This window comes from Schistocerca piceifrons, unplaced genomic scaffold (genome assembly GCF_021461385.2).
Source record: "Schistocerca piceifrons isolate TAMUIC-IGC-003096 unplaced genomic scaffold, iqSchPice1.1 HiC_scaffold_522, whole genome shotgun sequence".
Classification (NCBI taxonomy): Eukaryota; Metazoa; Arthropoda; class Insecta; order Orthoptera; family Acrididae; genus Schistocerca; species Schistocerca piceifrons.
The window spans coordinates 78,938-100,201 of NW_025728758.1; the positions used below are offsets into that span (position 1 = coordinate 78,938).

At 40.7% G+C, this 21,264-nt stretch overlaps 1 protein-coding gene across 1 annotated transcript; it reads right to left on the reverse strand.

Annotated features, from left to right (window-relative positions):
* Positions 1-10,105: 10,105 nt before the first annotated feature.
* Positions 10,106-10,512, reverse strand: LOC124753078. The gene is made up of 2 exons (XM_047249011.1): positions 10,333-10,512; positions 10,106-10,234 (listed from the first exon to the last, which is right to left on the reverse strand). The coding sequence occupies exons 1-2, from the start codon at positions 10,510-10,512 to the stop codon at positions 10,106-10,108; spliced, it is 309 nt and encodes a 102-aa protein (XP_047104967.1).
* Positions 10,513-21,264: the final 10,752 nt, after the last annotated feature.

Below are 21,264 nucleotides of genomic sequence, written 5' to 3' on the forward strand. Positions count from 1 at the left end.
GCCACATCTGGTCTACACTCATATTATTAATTTGGAATGAGTGGAGATCGTCTCTTAGGAAGGCGTCAAGTGAATTTTTATCAGCTTTTTTGAATAGGTATATTTTTCGCTTATTTTTCGAGGATTTGGGGATTACAATATTCAATCTTGCTACGACGGTCCTGTGTTCACTAATCCCTGAATCGGTTTTGATGCTCGTTATTAACTCAGGATTATTTGTTGCTAAGAGGCCAAGTGTGTTTTGAAAACCGTTTACTATTCGCGTGGGCTCATGAACTAATTGCTCGAGATAATTTTCATAGAATGCGTTTAGCACAATTTCGGATGATATTTTATGCGTACCTCCGGAATTCAACATGTATTTTCGCCAACATATCGAGGGTAAATTAAAGTCACCACCAACTATTATCGTATGATTCGAGTACGAGTTCGAAATCAAACTCAAATTTTCTTTGAACCTTTCAGCAACTGTATTATCTGAATTGGGAGGTCGGTAAAAGGATCCAATTATTGTTTTATACCGGTTGCCAACAATGATATCTGCCCATACTAACTCACAAGAAGTATCTACTTCAATTTCGCGACAAGTTAAACCACTTCTGACAACAACAAACGCGCCTCCGCCAACCGTGTTTAGCCTATCCTTTCGGAACACCGTTAGGTTCTTCGCAAAAATTTCGGCTGAGCTTATATCCGGCTTTAGTCAGCTTTCAGTGCCTATAACGATTTGACCATCAATGCTTTCTATTAGCGCTTGAAGCTCTGGTACTTTCTCAACATAGCTACGACAATTTACAACTGTATCTACGTTTTACCTGTGTTCATCCTGCACCCTTTCTGACTGAAGCCCTTCTTGTGTTTTCCCGAGATCCTCTAACCTAAAAAACCGCCCATTCCACGCCACGCAGCCCCTGCTACCCGTGTAGCCGCCTCCTGCGTATAGCGAACACTTGACCTATTCAGCGGAACCCGAAACCCAACCACCCTTTCGCGCAAGTCTAGGAATCTGCAGCCTACACAGTCGCAGAACCGTCTGAGCCTCTGATTCAGACCCTCCACTCAGCTCTGTACCAGAGGTCCGCAATCGATCCTGTCGACTATGCTGCAAATGGTCAACTCAGCTTTCATCTTGCAAGCAAGACTGGCAGCCTTTACCACTTCTGTTAGCCACTCCGAAACCCGAGAGAATGTCTTCTGATCCAAAGTGACACACATCATTGGTACCGACATAAGCAACCACTTGCAGTTGGCTGCACCCTGTGCTCTTCATGGCATCCCTGAGGACCCTTTCCACATCTGGAATGACTCCACCCGGTATGAACACGGAATGCACATTGGATTTTTTATCCTTCTTGTCAACCAAGTCCCTAAGGTGCCCTATAACGCGCCTAACGTTGGAGCTCCCAACTACCAATAATCCCACCCTCGACGATTACCCAGATCTTGAAGGCTGAGTGGTTTCCTCTGAAACAGGACAGGCGACAGCATCTGGCTCAGCGACAGTGTCAGCCACAGACAGCACCTGAAACCTGTTTGTCGGACAAACCAGGGAGACCTTATGTGCGGCCGCCTGGGAAGTCTTTCGCCATGTGCTTCGCTCCGGGGTGACCTCCCACTCGACCACAGGTGAGGGGTCAGCCTCAGTGCGAGCAATAACTGGGTTGGCCACCGATGAGGACCTGTCGGACGACTCTGACGTGCTGGACGTCCGTTGGAACCCCACAGCCGGCCCACAACAGTGGTGCGCATCCACTGCAGCCTCAAGCTGTGTAACCGAAGCCATCACAGCCTGAAACTAATAGCGAAGTGTCACAACTCGGCTCGCATCCGCACACAACAAACGCAGTCCCTGTCCAAACTAAAGACTGTGGAAAACTAAACTATGCAGATAAACGGACTGTCAGCACGTGCTGTGCAATTCTACTGTTTAACCTGCCAAAAACGCACGAACTGTGTCTAGTAATACACAGATATTCAAAAACCTAACTACCGAAGTACTCAGGTGAAACTAAATAATTTGAGCCTGATTTGGAACTTGTAATATGTCACACAATCGGTTTACTTTCTGACGCAAATGAAAAACGCGAGAACTGTGGCTATTAGATGTTAAATTTACACACAGAAACTCAAGAAACTAAACTATTAAAGCACACAGATGATATAATAAAATTCGCTCCTGGTTAGGAACTCGTAAATGACAAATGTGGTTACTTATCTGTTGCTGCGTCTGTCACTGTCAGCTACTGCTGCCTGTCTGTAAGGAACCCTCTCACCATGCAAAGCTTTAATGCCCTTGAAATCTGAAAAACCCATTCCTCTAAGATGTAGAGGATTACCTTCTTTTTTGCATTTTGGATGATTGATATGTATTGATTGGGTACATAAATTGGACCAACTTCTTAGCACTCTTAACTGATCTTTCAACAATCCTTTGAATTGTGTCTCCCTAGTTTTGGGTGTGAGCATGAATCAATTACTTGTGCATTATGGACCGAATATTCAGCCATTTTACAGCATACAAATACACAGCCATCACATATCTGTAATAGAAAATGAAAATTTTAATCAATGTGATTTTTACAACAGAAACATTTTGTTACACACTTTCTCCGAATCACAGTCTGAGTTTTTGGTACTTACTCGTTCTTCTATTGTCCTCCACAGCTCTCGGAGTAAAACACAACGTTTGTCCCAGGAAGGTTCTCAGATAACTCTTCAAGATATTGTAAGACACAACTGCTGTTTCTATGATGCCTCTGCTCCCAGTTGCCTCATGCCAAAAAATAAAAAAAGCGAATACTTTTGGCAAATCCTGTCTCTGACACAAACTGCAAAAATAAGTAATACAGACTTCAAGAGTAATAAAAGAGTGTGAAAACAATGTGTGTATGGACACTTACTGTGAAATTGTAGCTGCTGAGGCACGAACTTCAGAAAAAGGTCGATGTTTGTCCTGTTGGCACTGGTAAGACAGCTTGTAAATCATAAATAGCTAGTTGTATCTCCTTAGTTTGAGCCAGCTGCTTGTCCTTGTTTTCCTCTGTGCATCTCAGTTCTTTTTTTCCTATTCTTGAAATGCATTTTGTATCTATACCTTCTCTTCATCTGTAGAGTTTTTGGAAGCTTCCTACTGATGACGCTGATTTCGGTGTTGAATATATGTACATAGACGTTGTAATTTGCCGCTCGCAGATTAGCAGAAGATCGCTCTCAAGAGTAATTTCTGGGCATTTTTGCAATGGATCGGCCACCATCGATAACTTCTCGTGTCACTTCTTACATAGTGAATCCCATTACAGCCAATTCAGTTTATTCTTAACTGAATGCAAGATTTCTGAATCAGTCTTACGATGCCCTCCATGTTTCCCTCTTTTGTCCACAGGTGCCCTCTCAGTCCCAGTCATTTTCAATTCGATAACAGTACAGATTTTCCTTTCAGTTATTCCTAAAGAGTTTATCAGAAACCTTTTGCACACACGAATCTTCTACTCGTCTTTTATTAAGTAGAAAGCGCTACTTGGCTTTCTAGGTTCTTGGAAAGTAATGCGAAGACATTTGAGAATGAGCGTCTCAATGGGTGAATTCAGAAAATCTCACTGTCTTTCTAACGATCCCAACACCTAGTAATTAGCGAACAGTTGACACCTGTAGTCTTCTGATAGTTTATACGAGAGGCGGTGCATTCATTAATACATGCAGCACCCATGCAGCACAAGCATAAACAATTTTACCTATTCTTGATATAAAACTTTGCCCACTGTTTCTCAAAGTTTTAACTTTTACTTTGCATCAATTGCTAACATTCTGCATTCTTTTTTTAGGCTTTTAATCGGAGCTTTTTCTTTATGGATAAGTGATTTTTCACTTGAATTTGACAGACCCAGACGGAATGTTACTGGCACTGGCACTCATTTCAAAACTGATTTTCTTGCACTTGCCCTTTTAGTCACATACATACTCGAAACTTCCGTCATTTATGACACGTTGAACTTAGTTTTGATGGTGATGCCTGTGGCTCCTCCTTGCGCTCTTGTTTTTTTCTTATGTTGCAGTGGAATTGACGGCTGTTCCTCTGTTCTGTTGACCTGTAGCTGTGTTTCATTTATCATGGAACAATTTATCTCCCTAGTCCTTTTGTTACGCTCCATTTGCCCTTCAAGAGCTCAGGCACATATTCTTAACTGCTCAGTCGCCCATTTATGCCTCTATAAAACAGAAAAGAAAGTGACTTATATGTCAAGCCATTTTGCTCACATGAACAATGACGCTATGAACAGTTATGGCATAAAAGTTATTTAAACGTTGAGAAAACAGTTATGTTAAGAATGATTATGACGCAGAAGTTACTCGAACATCGGGGAAACAGTGACACAATGTCGCTATCGCACCCAGGATTTCAGTTGAAATGATTCTCAACCTGCAACATTCAGCAACTGCGTCATTGTTTCACCGAATACGTCATTTCATTCACGAATCTCAAAAACGCAACTGACAATTATGATGACGGTCTTCCCATTCTAAGTCATAACAATCGATATTTCCACAAAGACGCAACTACCCTCTAGTGTCACGGTGTCCAACAGCAGTTCTGACGATGTTTCGCGGTATGTGCTGCCTATTTCTGAGGTGAAGCAATAAAGTCGATTTGTCGAATTTTGTAGTTGTGTCATTGATCTTCGAGAGCATCGATACTTTACGCCATCCTACATTCTGAGAAGAGAATTTGAAAAAAAGTAAAGAATGTTTTGTGTTACTGATCTGTAGATACGTACCTTGAAATGCCGTCGCTATTTTATGTGCTCTCTTATAGTTCAAATTTATATCTATTTTTGTACACCGAAAAACCATTTCCAAGTTGCAAATTTTACTTTATTTTTATTCATTCGATGGCTAGTTTCGGGCCGAGACCTATTTTCGACTCATCATACAAATACAGATCATATCCTTTCCAGATTTACGCAGCTTAGTCAAAAATGGTCTCTTTAAAGATGTGAAAACGATGTCAAAAATGTGCAACACGGAGTTACAGCATATACAGACAACTGCCAGCCTACTCCCTCCGCTGCCACAAGGAAACTTTGGGAAGCGGACGCCCTATCCAGGATACAGGAAAATCAAAAGTAATATCAGTATTAAAAAGTGGTGTCCCAGAAAATGTAGAAAACCACAGTCCAATTTCTTAATTATCTTGCAATTCCAAAACTACCGAAACCATAATGAAGAAATAGACTAATGAAGTACTTAAATAAATACAACCTTCAATTCAATGTGCAGTTCTGTTTCAATCCCACAAGAAGTACACAGTCAGCTACAGCACAGTTTACTAAAGTTGTACTTGAAGCATTATACAAGGGCGATAATGCAACAGGTACTTTTTTGGGCCAATCACAGACATTCGACACAGTTGACCACAGAATTTTACTACGCAAATTAGAAGTATTAGGAACAATGGGTACAGCACAGAATTGGTTTAAGTCATTAAGAAAACAGGGTGCCAGGAGTTGAAATCTCACATATTTCTGAAAGACTAGTAGTAAAACACTTATCAGATCCGAAATGTATTCAAATAGACGTCACCCAGGGAAGTGTATTGGGAGCTATCCCATTCCCTATATTTGTAAATGATTTCCCACAGAGTGTAGGTATGGAGAAAAAATGCTATTTGCGATAACAGCAGTTAGTGATTACAAAAATTCAACTCAGTTAACAGAAAAAATTCGATGAAGATCTCAGAGACATCAACTGATTATTTAGGAATAGAGTAACTTTAAATGTAAAAAATACAAACTGTATAAACTTCTGACAAAATAAAAAACCCAATGATACCATATTAAAAGTAAACAATGATGTACTAGATCATGTAACTGATAACAGATTCTTGGGGATGAATTTAGATTGTCAGTTAAAATGGACAAAACATGTGAGAATTTTGGCAAAGAAGCTATTCTTAGCATGTTATGCATTGTGAATCCTGTGTGCATTTCATGCCTCAAAGTAGCCTGCTTTGGATATATGCAATCAATCCACAGTTAAGGAATAATGTTTTGGGGAATAAGTGGTGGAAACATACAGACTATTTTCAATATACAGAAAATAGCTATACAAATAGTAACAAATGGCTGTAACAGGACACACTGTAGAGATTTATTCAAAAAGCTAGAAACTCTGACACTTCTGTTTGAATAAACCTATCAAAACATCATGTATATAAGAAAAAATCTTAATCTGTACATGACAAATGGCACAATACAAGACCATGGAATCAAATCCAGACAGTGTTTACATCCAAACAGGAGGAACAAGTCAAAAATTCAAAATAGTGTATTATACTATGGAATAAAATCGTACAATAGACTCTTGCAGAACAGTTTGTTGATACCGTCACTATAGAACGTTCGACTTTGTTGGCGGAGTCACAACCTCACCTCCACTTAACCGCTTCATCACTATCAAAATGAACTCTCGAAGGTGTTCTTCATTTTCGGAAACAGCTGAAAATCGGATGGAGCCAAGTCGGAATTATATGGAGGACGATCGATGGTAGTCAACCCAAGACATTGAATTGTTGCAAATGTCGCAGCGCTCGAAATCTTCAAATTCGGAACTAGATTACAGTACGCTGTTTCTTACGCACATAGTTACATTATACACCGCCATGTCACACTCTACAATTAGGAACCCTTTAGCGGTACACAGCTACAAGTACAGACGAGCCAAAACATTATGACCACCTGCTTAATAGCTCCTTGGGCCATCTTTGTAACGCAATACAGCTCCGTTTCTGCGAATCATCGATTCTACAGATAGTTGATACATTCCTGTAAGCTCTACCAACAAGATGTCCAGTTCTGCAGCGAAGTATCTGATTGTGATCCGTGGATCAAGTCAAATGAGTGTGTCCACACGTTCCAACACTGCCGGAATCACAGCCGTGTGTGGTCAGCTGACACGCTGGAGACTGGACAATTTTTCGCGATCTTTTTCGATGATTACAGACACGTTACCCAACGACTCAACGTATTTTTGTTCAGTGCCAGGTCTCTGTAGACATTCGGCAAGAGCCTATGAATACCTGCGATGCTCTGCTTTTCTGTCAAAAGAAATTCAACAATAGCTGTCTGCTTGCAGTGCACCTCTGTTACAGAAGCTGTTTTGAAGGCTGCATATAGTGCCACCTCCTGCTGGAGTCTCATGAAACTAAAGAGGCTGAAGCGGTAATATTCCACGATGTCCCACAACAAATTCTGCATTTTTTCAGCCGAAACTAGCTGAGAAAAAATGTGTTGCATTACTTACAATACTCCATCGTACACAAGATTATAGTGTGTTTATATCTTCCCTGGCACTGTTGTATTTTCTCTTGATTAACACTAGCTTTTTTTCTTTATTTTCCTCCCTCCTAATGTTTCGTAACATTCTTCGCACTGCTTCTTCGTGAGTAACCCCTTCTATGTGACTAATACTATTTTCCCTCGGCAAAAGCGATGGTGCTTCGCCCTCTAGACCCCTAGGCAGATGTGATAGCGCATTCAGCATTACTTCTTGCTTGCCTGGCAAAAGGGGAGACCCGGGCCAAAAAATGGAAAACAATTGCTTTTTATTTTTTTGTTTCATTAAAATCTACGGAATCCCCTGAACATTCTGATATATTATCTATTTGGTGGAAATATTATCTTGTTGGTATTATCGTCCTTTACTGTATATCTGTATTGTCAGTTTTCCTCCTCGCGACTTACATTGACTCATTTGAATTGTCATGTTTGCGAAACTATTCGCTATAAAGGCTGTGGTTTTGTTGTTTTGTAGTTGACAGTCTGCTATACACAGTGTATTGTTTCCGTAGCCTTTGGTTTGATAGGAGCGAAGTGTTTCGTGAATAACTTTCTGTTTAGTGGGTTTTAGTTCGCTCAGCAAGCAGACATTGACAGCATTTTGCAGAAGACAAGTGACAAAACCACGTGGAATATTCAAGAAGCGAAGGAACAAAGGTAACTTTTTTTACCGAAAATGTGTAGCTGATGAAGCTTGTTTGAGTATATCACAAGGAACTACAAGCGACAGCAGTGACAAGAGAAGTGCAGTGCCTACACCCTCTCCCCCCAGTGCTTCAAAAAGAAAAGTTGACTTTAGAGTTTATGAAGAGCTCAGTGTAGAAGAAGTCATGGATACGAATATAATTGTTGAGTTCGGTATTTTGGCTTGTGATCTAAGTGAAGCAGTGAGTTGTTCTCTTTGTAGTGGTGCAGTAACACTGTCTGAAGATGAATCAGAAATGAAAGGTATTGTTTGTCATTTACGTATTTCCTGTCAGAACTGCGAATTCTCTAAATCGTTTTGCACATCAGGCAAGTGCAAAAACAACTTGTATACTAATAACGTAAGATTAGTATATGGACTGAGGTGCATTGGGAAGGGTCAGGCAGCTGGGAAAATGTTGTGCAGCATCACGAATTTTCCACGTCCTCCTACAGAGTATGAACACTACACAATTGTCACTGATGATTGTGTAAAGGAAGTGGCTACAGATTCCATGATATCTGCAACAATAGAAGCAGTGGAAGCAAATGATGGTTACACTGGTATCAGTGTCGTCTTTGATGGTTCCTGGCAGAGACAAGGACACAAATCTAAGAATGGAGTTGCAACAGCAACAAGTGTTGACACAGGAAAAGTCCTGATCTTGAGATTTTGACAAAATATTGTCAAGGATGCACAAGTGCTGGTGTGGATAGAGAGAGAGTAAGCCCATAAGCCAAACTGTGGAACAAATTATGAGGGAACAAGTGGAGGGATAGAAGTTGCTGCTGCAGTAAATATTTTTCAGCGATCTGAGGAAGAAAGGGGAGTTAGGTACATTCTGTTCTTGGGAAATGGAGACAGCAAGTCTTTCAAAGCAGTAGTGGACAGCAAACCTTACAGTGTGCCCATACCTGAACTAGAGTGTGTAGGCCATGTGAGAAAGAGAATGGGTGCATGTCTCAGAAAATAAAACTTGGCAACGCAAAGCTATCAGATGGTAAAACAATAAAAGGTCCTGGCACACTGACTGAAAAGGTGATAGATCAGTTTCAAGATTATTATGGCAAAGCTATCAGGGACAACATCAATGATTTGCACAAGATGGTGAGAGCTGTGTGGGCTATCTACTATCATAAAATTTCAACTGATAACAACCCCTAACATTGTTTTTGTCCTCCTCCTTTTGAGACATGGTGCAAATATAGAAAATCTGAAGCTGAAGGATCTCTGGCAGATTTTAAGCATAAAAACAGTGTGCCTCAAGCAGTAATGGAGGCTCTGAAGCCTATATCTGTTGAAAAGGTGTTTGCATGAGAAAACACAAAACGTCAACGAATCTGTCAGTAATCTTCTCTGGACTCGCATACCAAAAAGTGTATTTGTTGGGATGAAGGCCCTACAGTTAGGGACGTATGACACTGTAATCACATTTAATAATGGATGTAGCGGCAGACTGAGAGTACTTGAGAAGCTGAGAGTGATTTTGGGGAAGCATACAGTGGAAGTTCTTCACAAAGTTGACATCAGATGAGAGAAAAAAGCTGAGGTTTCAGCAAAACATGTGACCAAAGAGGCAAGGAAAAGGAGAAGGCAGCTTTTACTTGATAGAACTGGTGGTGAAGATGACCTAGAGTATGGAGCAGGGTGTTTTTAATAACATCATGTAACAATAAAGGTAAGGAATTTCATATGAAAACTTTAAACGTCCTTTTCTCAGTGTATATATTTTTCACTACAAATTCCCCGTTTTCTCAGAAACTATTCATCCTACTGCACTGAAACTTTTACAGGGTCCTGCACAACTATCCAGTAAGCCATGGATCTACAACCAAGAATATGCGTTCAGTTCAGCTATTTTTATGTATGTTTATGTTAACAAAATTTTTGCAGAAGTACAGGCATTGAGTAAAAAATTTGTAAAACCTTTTGTTTTGATGCAAAACCTTCCATCGTAGATCAGTAGAATAAAGAGACAGTAGTTTATATAATTCAGAAATTTCAAATCCGTATCTACAACAGTCTCTGAGATAATGGATCATTAACATCGGTGAATTAACATGGGCGAGACAGGGGCCCGGGTGTCTCCTTAATGAATATTAAAATCAAATTCTTGTAGAGCCAGCAACCACTTAATCACTATAGTTACCCAATGTCTACATGTTAACATAAAAGATAGACCCTTGTGATCTGTTACCACAACTGATTTTCGGTCCCACTACATAGTATCTAATTTTTGCAATCCCAAACACTACTACCCATGGCTCCTTCTGAGTCATGAAATACTTTTCTCTTGCGCCCTTAATAGCCAACTACCGAAGCAGCTGTTCCTATACCATCCTTTTCATCATCATCTTCTTCTTCTCTTTGATATAAATGGATCCTGACACCATAATCCGATGCATCACAACCTAAGTAGAATATTTTCGTCATATCTGGATGAGCCAGTAGGGGAGCAACACAGAGCTCTTCTTTTATTTTCTCGAAATCTCTCATACATGTTACTAACCAAGACTATGCCTTATTTCAATATTCTATGCAGCATCTCGCTAGTCGAAGTTTTTTCATCAACAAACAATCGATAGAAGCCACAGAGGCCGTAAAAGCCTTTTAATGGCTTTCTGTTCTTCGCTATCAGAAAATCTCTTATGACTGCCAGCTTTTCCAGAAATGGTTTGATACCTAGGAAACGTATCTCTGGTCTGCCAGATTCCGATTTCTGAAAATTAAGTCTTGCGCCTACAAGCACATACTTTTCTAATATTTCTCCTAATGCCTTTATTCGTTCCTCTCATGTTTCATTGGTTATAAATACATTATCCATGCAAATAGCAATTTTTTCAACACTCAGTCTAGTGTATACATAAAACCTGATACCGATACTTCCAACTCAAAAGTTAGCATTTTGTATTGATAACACCTCCCTTTGTATAAACATATTGTCCGTGCCGCCTGGGTCCAGCAAAACTTGGTGATATCCAGACGTTAGTTCGAGACTTGTAAATATTCTTGCTCCTTTGAATTTTTGAATTAGCTAATGAATGATTATTTGAAGATTACCTTCTGGAACAAATACTTTGTTGGCTTGGGATGTATCCAACACATGCCTCACATCTCCGATTTTCTTTGCCACAATGACTAAAGGGCTAGTACTGAATTCGAGGCCTATATATTACTGCTGTATTCCGAATTTTTTGCAACTCCTTTCCTACTGTTTTCTTCCTGACTAATAGAATTAGATGAGATGGCTTAAAATATCGTTTATGAGGTTTCAATTTTTGTATGATATGGTGGGCCTTTTATCATCCCCAGTCTTTTTCCAAAAACTTTCAATTAAGCTGGGTAGCTGTCCAGCTGCTACAGCCACTATATTAGAAATTCCATTTATTTTGGTATTAATTTCTTCCCATGTCAGCTTATTTGCTTCTTCCTCACTAATCAGAGATATAGATCTTCCGCTTTGTCTACTAAATTCTCCTTTTCTACTTCCTTTTCTTGTGTTGCAAATCAGTAAATGCAGGAAAAACGTTATATTCTATCCATTGTCGTTTTGTCACTAAATATACTTTTTCTGCTTTTCTCCATCGTATAACCTCATTTCATTACGCCCATAATCTACCTCAGAATTGTTCTCTGTCAACCAATTGGAGCCAGTCATGACTTTCTCTTTTTAATTAGACATGACCACAGCATCCATTCGATACGATTCTCTTTCTATTTCAACTGGGACCATTACCTGACAGTTAGCAGTTTTCCCGTATTCACTCACGATTCGTTTTATTTTGAATACACTATTCAGTAATTCGTACACACATTGTTTCCCATGGCGCACATTTGGCTTCCCGAGTCAACTAATGATTTAGTCACACCCACACATATTTTAACACCGATTACAGGAGTGGTTACTGCCTGGTCTTTTACTGTAGTATCTTCTTCTAACAGGTCTTCTGCTTCTTCCCTTATTTTTTCTGATTTTATTACGTAAATGTGTCTCTTTGTTTCTCTAGTTATTTGTGGCCCCTCCAAATACGTATAAGGCCAGGTTAATCCTGAACGCTCTATATTTCCCATGTTCTCATTTTCGGGCGGTTCCGTGCCACTTATCGGCCTCCATTCTTTGAATCTACACTACTGGCCATTAAAATTGCTACACCGAGAAGAAATGCAGATGATAAACGGGTATTCATTGGACAAATATATTATACTAGAACTGACATGTGATTACATTTTCACGCAATTTGGGTGTATAGATCCTGAGAAATCAGTACCCATGACAACCACCTCTGGCCATAATGACAGCCTTGATACGCCTGGGCATTGAGTCAAACAGAGCTTGGCTGGCGTGTACAGGTACAGCTGCTCATGCAGCTTCAACACGATACCACAGTTAATCAAGAGTAGTAAGTGGCGCATTGTGACGAGACAGTTGCTCGGCCACCACTGACCAGACGTTTTCAGTTGGTGAGAGATCTGGAGAATGTGCTGGACAGGGCAGCTGTCGAACATTTTTTGTATCCAGAAAGGCCCCTACAGGACCTGCAACATGCGGTCGTGCATTATCCTGCTGAAATGTAGGGTTTCACAGGGATCGAATGAAGGGTAGAGCCACGGGTCTTAAAACATCTGAAATGTAACGTCCACTGTTCAAAGTGCCATCACTGCGAACAAGAGGTGACCGAGACGACCGTCATGATGCTGTAAACAGAACCTGGATTCATCCGAAAAAATGATGTTTTGCCATTCGTGCACCCAGGTTCGTCGTTGAGTACATCATTTCAGGCGCTCCTGTCTGTGGTGCAGTGTCAAGGATAACCGCATCCATGGTCTCTGAGCTGACAGTCCATGCTGCTGCAAACGTCGTCGAACTGTTCGTGCAGATGGTTGTTGTCTTGCAAACGTCCCCATCTGTTGACTCAGGGATCGAGACGTGGCTGCACAATCCATTACAGCCATGTGGATAAGATGCCTGTCATCTCAACTGCTAGTGATATGAGGCCGTTCGGATCCAGCACGGCGTTCCGTATTACCCTCCTGAACCCAGCAATTCCATATTCTGCAAACATTCATTGGATATCGACCAACGCGAGCAGCAATGTCGCGGTACGATAAACTGCAATCGCGATAGGCTACAATCCGACCTTTATCAAAGTCAGAAATCTGATGGTACGCATTTATCCTCCTTACACGAGGCATCACAACAACGTTTCACCAGGCAACGCCGGTCAACTGCTGATTGTGTATGAGAAATCGGTTGGAAACTTTCCTCATGTCAGCACGTTGTAGGTGTCGCCACCAGCGCCAGCCTTGTGCGAATGCTCTGAGAAACTAATCATTTGCATATCACAGCATCTTCTTCCTGTCGGTTAAATTTCGCGTCTTTAGCACGCCATCTTCGTGGTGTAGCAATTTTAATGACCAGTAGTGTATCTTCCCATGAGCCGCACTCTTATTCCTCTCATCCGCCTGTGCCTTTCTCTTCCAGTATCCGAGAGTGTAATCACTGTGCCCTTTGCCTCTTCTGTTTCTATGCTCATTTCTCCACCCTTGTTTATGGCACATGTTTCACTGCAGTGTTGCATTATTAGAGTTGTCTCCTTGCACTTCTGGTGGTCTGTCCCCGTGTTCTAATTGCGCATATATGATCCTGGCCTGCTCAGCTGAGACAATTATAATTCCTATTGAGTGACCACATACTTCACATGGTAATCTTTGTACCACCCATTGCAGCATATTTCTCTCATTGGAGGGTGTGTCAAGAGACTGATTTCTCTTCAGCTACTTTTCCAAGACTTCATCATTAGTACCATCCTTTCTCCTGTTATATGAACGACGACATATGTACTTTACTGAATTTACAACTATGTATAAATTCCACTTGGGGTTCCATCTTGGCCACTATTGCATGTGACCAGTCGCTGATTTTGCTACACTGAACACGTTGCTATTGACTGCCTGTTCAACCCGCTTTTCAATAGTTTGCTGTATCTTCTGCACTTCTCCTGCCACTTGGTTTGCAAATTGTATTACTTGCTCAATCTCCTTTACGCATTTACTAGATGCCTCTTGTCTTTGCGCCATCACATTTGCCAGAACAGCCATGTTACTTTCTCATGCTGCTGTTTTCTTGATTTCTGTTTCCTGTTTCCCTAGTTGTGATTTTGTTTCTTCGTTTATTTTCTTTTGTTCATCTCTTTTGTTTGTTTATTTTTTCATCCGGCACTTTCTCCCTTGTCTTAAACATTTCCTTGATATTTTCTTTAATCTTTTCCTTTTGTTCCCTCAGCATTTCTTTAATATCCTTCTTTCGTTCCCTTCATATTTCTTTCAATACTTCCATTATTTGTAAGTTTTTCCTCTTCCTCTACACTTAGCTGATAATTGTCCTCATTTGAAATGCTCTCTTTTTTTGATCTTATGTATCATCAACTTTGACTCCATTTTTTTCAGTTTTAAGTTTACTATTATGTTTCCTGAATATTACGAAATTTTTATCAACATCAAAATTTCTGAAATATCACTTTTTCATCACACACATCTTTAATCACTTTCTGGCCTATTCTGCAATGTTAAACTATTTCTACAGTAATAGTTTCTGTTAATGGCTCATAGCAACTTGCGACACTATGATCTACATTGTCTGCCGTTGCTAGCTGCCGTTCGTTGTGATGTGCCATCTGTTTGATCCTTTGTCTCATTCTGCGGTCTTCCTACATCTTCTTTCTTGTTTTGGCCGTTCTGTTGTACGCAGATCTTTGAAAACTACTTTTTGCACTCATTTCACTTTATCACCGATCGCCTCCAAAGATTTAAGCAGGTCGTCTTGTATTATCTCTAAATGTAAGCTGCTCCCTACTATTTTAGTGCTTTTTATAAATGATAATAGGTGATAACTACTTGGTGTTTTGCGGCTGGTCAGTAAAATTAGGCATCATACATTACTAAGTAGTCAGTTTTAGAGGGTGAGCTTACTCCCAAGGTACATGAGCCGATAACTTATGTTCTGACCATGAGCCTAAAATGCATGCCCGATCTACTCTCCCACACCGTTCGATGGTTTGTATCTTCCAAAATATTTTCATTAATAATGAAGAGTTCGTAATATGCAAAAACTGTTGTATGACAAAGTTAATTTTATTCCGTTTCGACTTCCTACTACAGGTCCCTACTAGTTCTAATTGCACTCACTCTACAAATACAGTCACTCATTCACCACGAGGCTGTATGAGCTTACCATTGCCAGTTCATTCCTGTTCGATCACTCTTTCATTATTAACAGTTTCCATGACACGAAATTAAAATCTTTCACATTTATGCACTATCACGAGAAGCGCAAAAACTCAATATCTGAACTGTAAGTATGCTCTTTCTCGACTGACTCTCTCCTTCACGCCAAAAGATCTCCAAGCATCAATCTCTCCATTCTAGATTGATGGGACATCCCCATCAGCGATGCCGCTGCTCTGTAGCAAATAAGTTTAGGGGTGATTTGATCCTTCAAGTGCGGGATCGATATCTCTAGTCTTACAAGGCGGATAAGGCTCTGAGAGATAAGTGAAGTGGAAAGAAGTTAGCTGAATGTTTTCAGACAACAATACAAACAGAACGTTTATGGAGACTATAATGTCTTACTGTCCATAGTATCTGATACTTTTGGAGGCTGTGGATTTTTCTCACTTTTTTAATATCCTGTTACAGTGTCATTCACTTGTACCCAGATGAGAACAATCTAACAAAACCCTGTGCGTATCTGAGTGACTTGCACACATGTTCATACCTGCATTCCCTTTCTTCACCAGCTTTTCTGCAACTATTCTCACTTGTTTTCCAAGACTTCATACTTGTCATTGCAATTCCTCTCTTCAGTTTATTATTCTTGTTGTGATTAATTGATATAGTTTTTTTTCTAGTTAACTGAAATGGTTGGAGTGTGTGTATGAAATAATTGAGGTTTGAGATAGTATGGAACAATGATAATGCCTTACTGCAAAAATATTTACACAGTACAAGGTACATGTCCACTCTGCTTGGAAGCTACAAAAGCACTGAAGTCTCTTCAGTGGAAGACACAAGTGGGGTTGGTGACTGCTTCAGCGATAGGTACTCATTTTAATGACCAGTTGTGCCATTGCTAGCACTCTTGTGAAATGTGACTGAACCGTTTCTCAAAGTGATGCTGCAAAGGGTGCACATGAACAATCGTGCTGTGGCTGGCACTTTTGCGATACATGACTTGACCACTTCTTGAAGTCATGGTGTGCAGATGTGTAGTTGTGTGTGACCAATTATGTCATAGGTGGTACTTTTGTGATACATGACTGGACCATTTGTTGAAAAGGTGCTCCACAGATATGTGTGGTCAGTTATGCTGTGGATGGTACTTTTGTAAGACACAATTGGGCAGTTTCATGAAGTTACAGTGGCTGCAGTATGAGCACTGAACGGTAGTACTGCCATGTGAAGCATCCAGTGTGCCCACATGGGATGCAGACAGTATGACTGGAGAGACAGGGGTAGGGTTTTGGTGCCAGAGAGATTTTGATCTGATAAAATGGGAGTAGTGTGGTTGACATGAGCCAGTATTTCATTTGCTGGAATGAGCTTTGATAGACACAGCCCATATCCGTTTCAGGTCATGGTGGAAGTAGGTGTAGATGGAGATGCTACCACAGAGTTCAATGGTGTTAAATTCTGCTGGGAAGAGGCGCCAAAAGTTGTCAATGACGGTTGGAGGCAAATTGTGCTATTGAATGTGGTCAAAAAGAAGTCATGTTGTGTTCAATGGATGGAAAAGAACCTGCTGTGGCGACACAGGATTGTCTACACAACAGTGCAATAACCATATGCAGAAGTGAGCTTGTGAGCTAAACCCTCTGAGTAAATTTCCTGTACCTTCTGATGGTGGTAAGTGTGTAGCTGCTGCTCATGCAGAACAGGACACACAGTTTGGTGATCCACATTCAGTCACCCTCCTATGTTTCAGGTATTCATAGTCACGTCCTCTTCCACTGCATGGTGTAAAGCCTCTTCAAATTTTGATGCACAGTGCCATCATGGAACATCACAACTGGCCCTCTGGTGGTTAATGTACCTGTCTCTGAGGCCTGCTGGTACACAATAGCAAAAAGGGAATATGAAAGTGTCTGGTGGTGTGTAAAACACTCCGGATACAGCTGATGAGCAGCCCTCGCACAGTACCGAGTATCGCCCTACAGGTGGAAGGAGTATATAGAGAGTCTATACAAGGGCGATGTACTTGAGGACAATATTATGGAAATGGAAGAGGATGTAGATGAAGATGAAATGGCAAATATGATATGTTACAAAAAGGTATGGCCAAACTTTCAGGAAACATTCCTCACACACAAAGAAAGAAAATATGTTATGTGGACATGTGTCCGGAAATGCTTACTTCCAAGTTAGAGCTCATTTTATTACTTCTCTTCAAATCACATTAATCATGGAATGGAAACACACAGCAACAGAACGTACCAGTGTGACTTCAAACACTTTGTTACAGGAAATGTTCAAAATGTCCTCCGTTAGCGAGGATACATGCATCCACCCTCCATCGCATGGAATCCCTGATGCTCTGATGCAGCCCTGGAGAATGGCGCATTGTATCACAGGCGTCCACAATACGAGCACGAAGAGTCTCTACATTTGGCACTGGGGTTGCGTAGACAAGAGCTTTCAAATGCCCCATAAATGAAAGTCAAGAGGGTTGAGGTCAGGAGAGCGTGGAGGCCATGGAATTGGTCCGCCTCTACCAATCCATCGGTCACCGAATCTGTTGTCGAGAACACTTCGACTGAAATGTGCAGGAGCTCCATCGTGCATGAACCACATGTTGTGTCGTACTTGTAAAGGCACATGTTCTAGCAGCACAGGTAGAGTATCCTGTATGAAATCATGATAACGTGCTCCATTGAGCGTAGGTGGAAGAACATGGGGCCCAATCAAGACATCACCAACAATGCCTGCCCAAACGTTCACAGAAAATCTGTGTTGATGACGTGATTGCACAATTGCGTGCGGATTTTCGTCGCCCACACATGTTGATTGTGAAAATTTACAATTAGATCACGTTGGAATGAAGCCTCATCCATAAAGAGAACAATTGCACTGAAATGAGGATTTATGCATTGTTGGATGAACCATTCGCAGAAGTGTACCCGTGGAGGCCAATCAGCTGCTGATAGTGCCTGCACACGCTGTACATGGTACGGAAATAACTGGTTCTCCCGTAGCACTCTTCATACAGTGACGTGGTCAACGTTACCTTGAACAGCAGCAACTTCTCTGACGCTGACATTAGTGTTATCGTCAACTACACGAAGAATTGCCGCGTCCATTGCAGGTGTCCTCGTCGTTCTAGGTCTTTACCAGTCGCGAGTCATAGGCTGGAATGTTCCGTGCTCCCTAAGACGCGGATCAATTGCTTCGAACGTCTTCCTGTCGGGTCACCTTCGTTCTGGAAATCTGTCTTGATACAAACGTACCACGCCACGGCTATTGCCCCGTGCTAATCCATACATCAAATGGGCATCTGCCAACTCCGCATTTGTAAACATTGCACTGACTGCAAAACCACGTTCGTGAAGAACACTAACCTGTTGATCCTACGTACTGATGTGCTTGATGCTAGTACTGTAGAGCAATGAGTCGCATGTCAACATAAGCACCGAAGTCACCATTACCATCCTTCAATTGGGCCAACTGGCGGTGAATCGAGGAAGTACAATACATACTGACGAAAGTAAAATGAGCTCTAACGTGGAAATTAAGCGTTTCCGGACACATGTCCACATAACATCTTTTCTTTATTTGTCTGTGAGGAATGTTTCCTGAAAGTTTGGCCGTACCTTTTTGTAACACCCTGTATACTTCATCTCAGAGTCAAATTGCTGTAAGTACATAGGCCATCTCCTCAGTCTGTCATGCTTAAGCTGACAAGTATCTAAATATGTTAGAGCATTATGGTCTGTAAAAATCATAACTTTATGTCCTAGAAGATATTGTTCAAATTTCTGTAATCCGAAAATAATGGCCAATGCTTCCAGTTCCGAAATGCTATAATTTTTCTCCGCTTGTTGCAACGACCGACTTGCTTAGGCGATCGTTTTGTGGACCGGTTCTTCACCAACCGTTTCGATTTGGGACAATTCCACCCCCAGACCGTAACCACAAGCCTCTGGTAAAAAAAAAAAAAAAAAAAAAAAAAAAGAAGTTTTGAAAAGTAAGGATGGTTCAAAATCTGACCATTCACCAGTGCTTCTTTAAGTTTTTCGAAAGCTGTTTGACACTCCTGGTTCCACTTATAAGGCACAGTCTTCTTTAAAGGTTCCCTCAGACAAGATTCATTAAATAACTGACCCGGTACAAATTGTCGGTAAAATCCGAAAAGGCCAAACATACCCTTTAGCTCTTTACGTGTAGTTGGGGCTACATAATCTCTAACAGCCTTTAATTTACCTGGATCGGGCATAATCCCTTCACCACTAACTATATGTCCCATGAATTTAAGTTCTTTCTTCACAAATTCGGTTTTGTCTAACTTCAGTTTCATTCCCCCATTTTAATTGCCTCTAACCTTGTCTAACAATATGAAATGCTCTCCCCAAGTGGGAATCGAAACTAATACATCGTCCACCTAAACAGTTATCTGCCTTAATAACTGATCACCTAAGACCTGGGACATTGCCCAAACAAAAGCACATACACTGATGTTCAACCCAAAGAGCACTACCTCGTACTGGTAACATCGTCCTTCAAACAGGAATCCTGTGTAGTTTCTGAATTCTTTAGCCAAAGGTAAATTCCAGTAACCACAAGTTACATCCATAGAATTAAAAAATTTTACATCTTTAAATTTTTTTTATAATTCTTCTGTGTTTTCAGGACTATCACTTTCCGGTAACATAATTTTATTTAATGCCCTGGCATCCAAAACTAGCCTAATTGAGCCATCCTTAGGTACTGTAACAAATGGGTTATTGTAGACACTAATTGCTTTTTCAATTATCCCCCATTCGAGCATGTTCTGTATCAAATTGCGAACAGTTTCCTTATGCACTTCTGGAACAGCGAAGGGTTTCGGAAAAAATGTGCATCTTCTTTCACAGTTAAATAGCACAAATATTTCCGAACTCATCTGGGCTGGTCGGAAAATACTTCACAATGCCTATTTAAAATTTGCCTCAGATCTTGTCATTGTACATTCGTCAAATCAGTTAGTTCCTCTAATTTTTCATTGATCCTGATTCTGACATTCTCTAGCTCAGAAGGATCTACTTCCCTTCTATCGCCATATTCATTATAACCTTCAATTACCTCAGTGGTCCTACACTATCGGATCAGAGTATCACTTATTTCATTTTTCACACTATGTCTTTTGGCTGTGAAAGCTATAGTTACCAGTTTTCCATTTACCCTAACCATTGCATGATTGGTTCCAAAATCATCCCACCTTGATATTTATTCAAGAAATTGGCGCCTATTAACATTTCCACACTGAGCCCATTGATAATCAAAAAATTCAGTTCTATCTGTATTCCACCTACAGTGATTGCTTTACTGCTTCCTTGCTTTTACCCATGGCACCACAATTTTTAACCCACTCACAGGGATTATCACTATTTGTTTACATTTTGGAAGAGAATTCACAAAATTTTGTGACACTGCGCAAACTTCTGATCTGGTGTCTATCAAGCAAGGAACCTTTTCTTCAAACACAGTTACTTCTACTATAGGTTGCCCCACTTATTCACTTCTAATTACAGACTTAGGTTCTTCCAATAAATCTTGCACTACTTCACGCCTGTCAAAGCCTACTCCTTCTGTTGGACGTACACTTAACTGGCACCCCTTTCACTTCATTATAAGTGGCGGCTTTTACTATCTTTTCCACTAAAGACAAATCAAAAGATTTCTCTAACATCTCATCCTCCAGAATAATCTTTGTTTCTACAACCCTACCCAAGGTGTTGTCAGAACTATCTAAATCATTTACTTCTTCTTCCTCTTCGGTCCCTTCATCCCCACATTCCGAAATTACTTGATTCAGTCTATTTACAACATCCTCTTGTATTCCCATAGTGTCACTTCCACCGTATACAGGTAGTCTCACAACAGTTTCGCAGTGCTGACTCACTCCCCCCTCCTGACCTGAGTCTTTAATTTCTGTATTAAGTTCCTTCTTAGCATGGTTCCTGCGATATTTACTAGAACTTTCCTTTCCACGAAATGCTA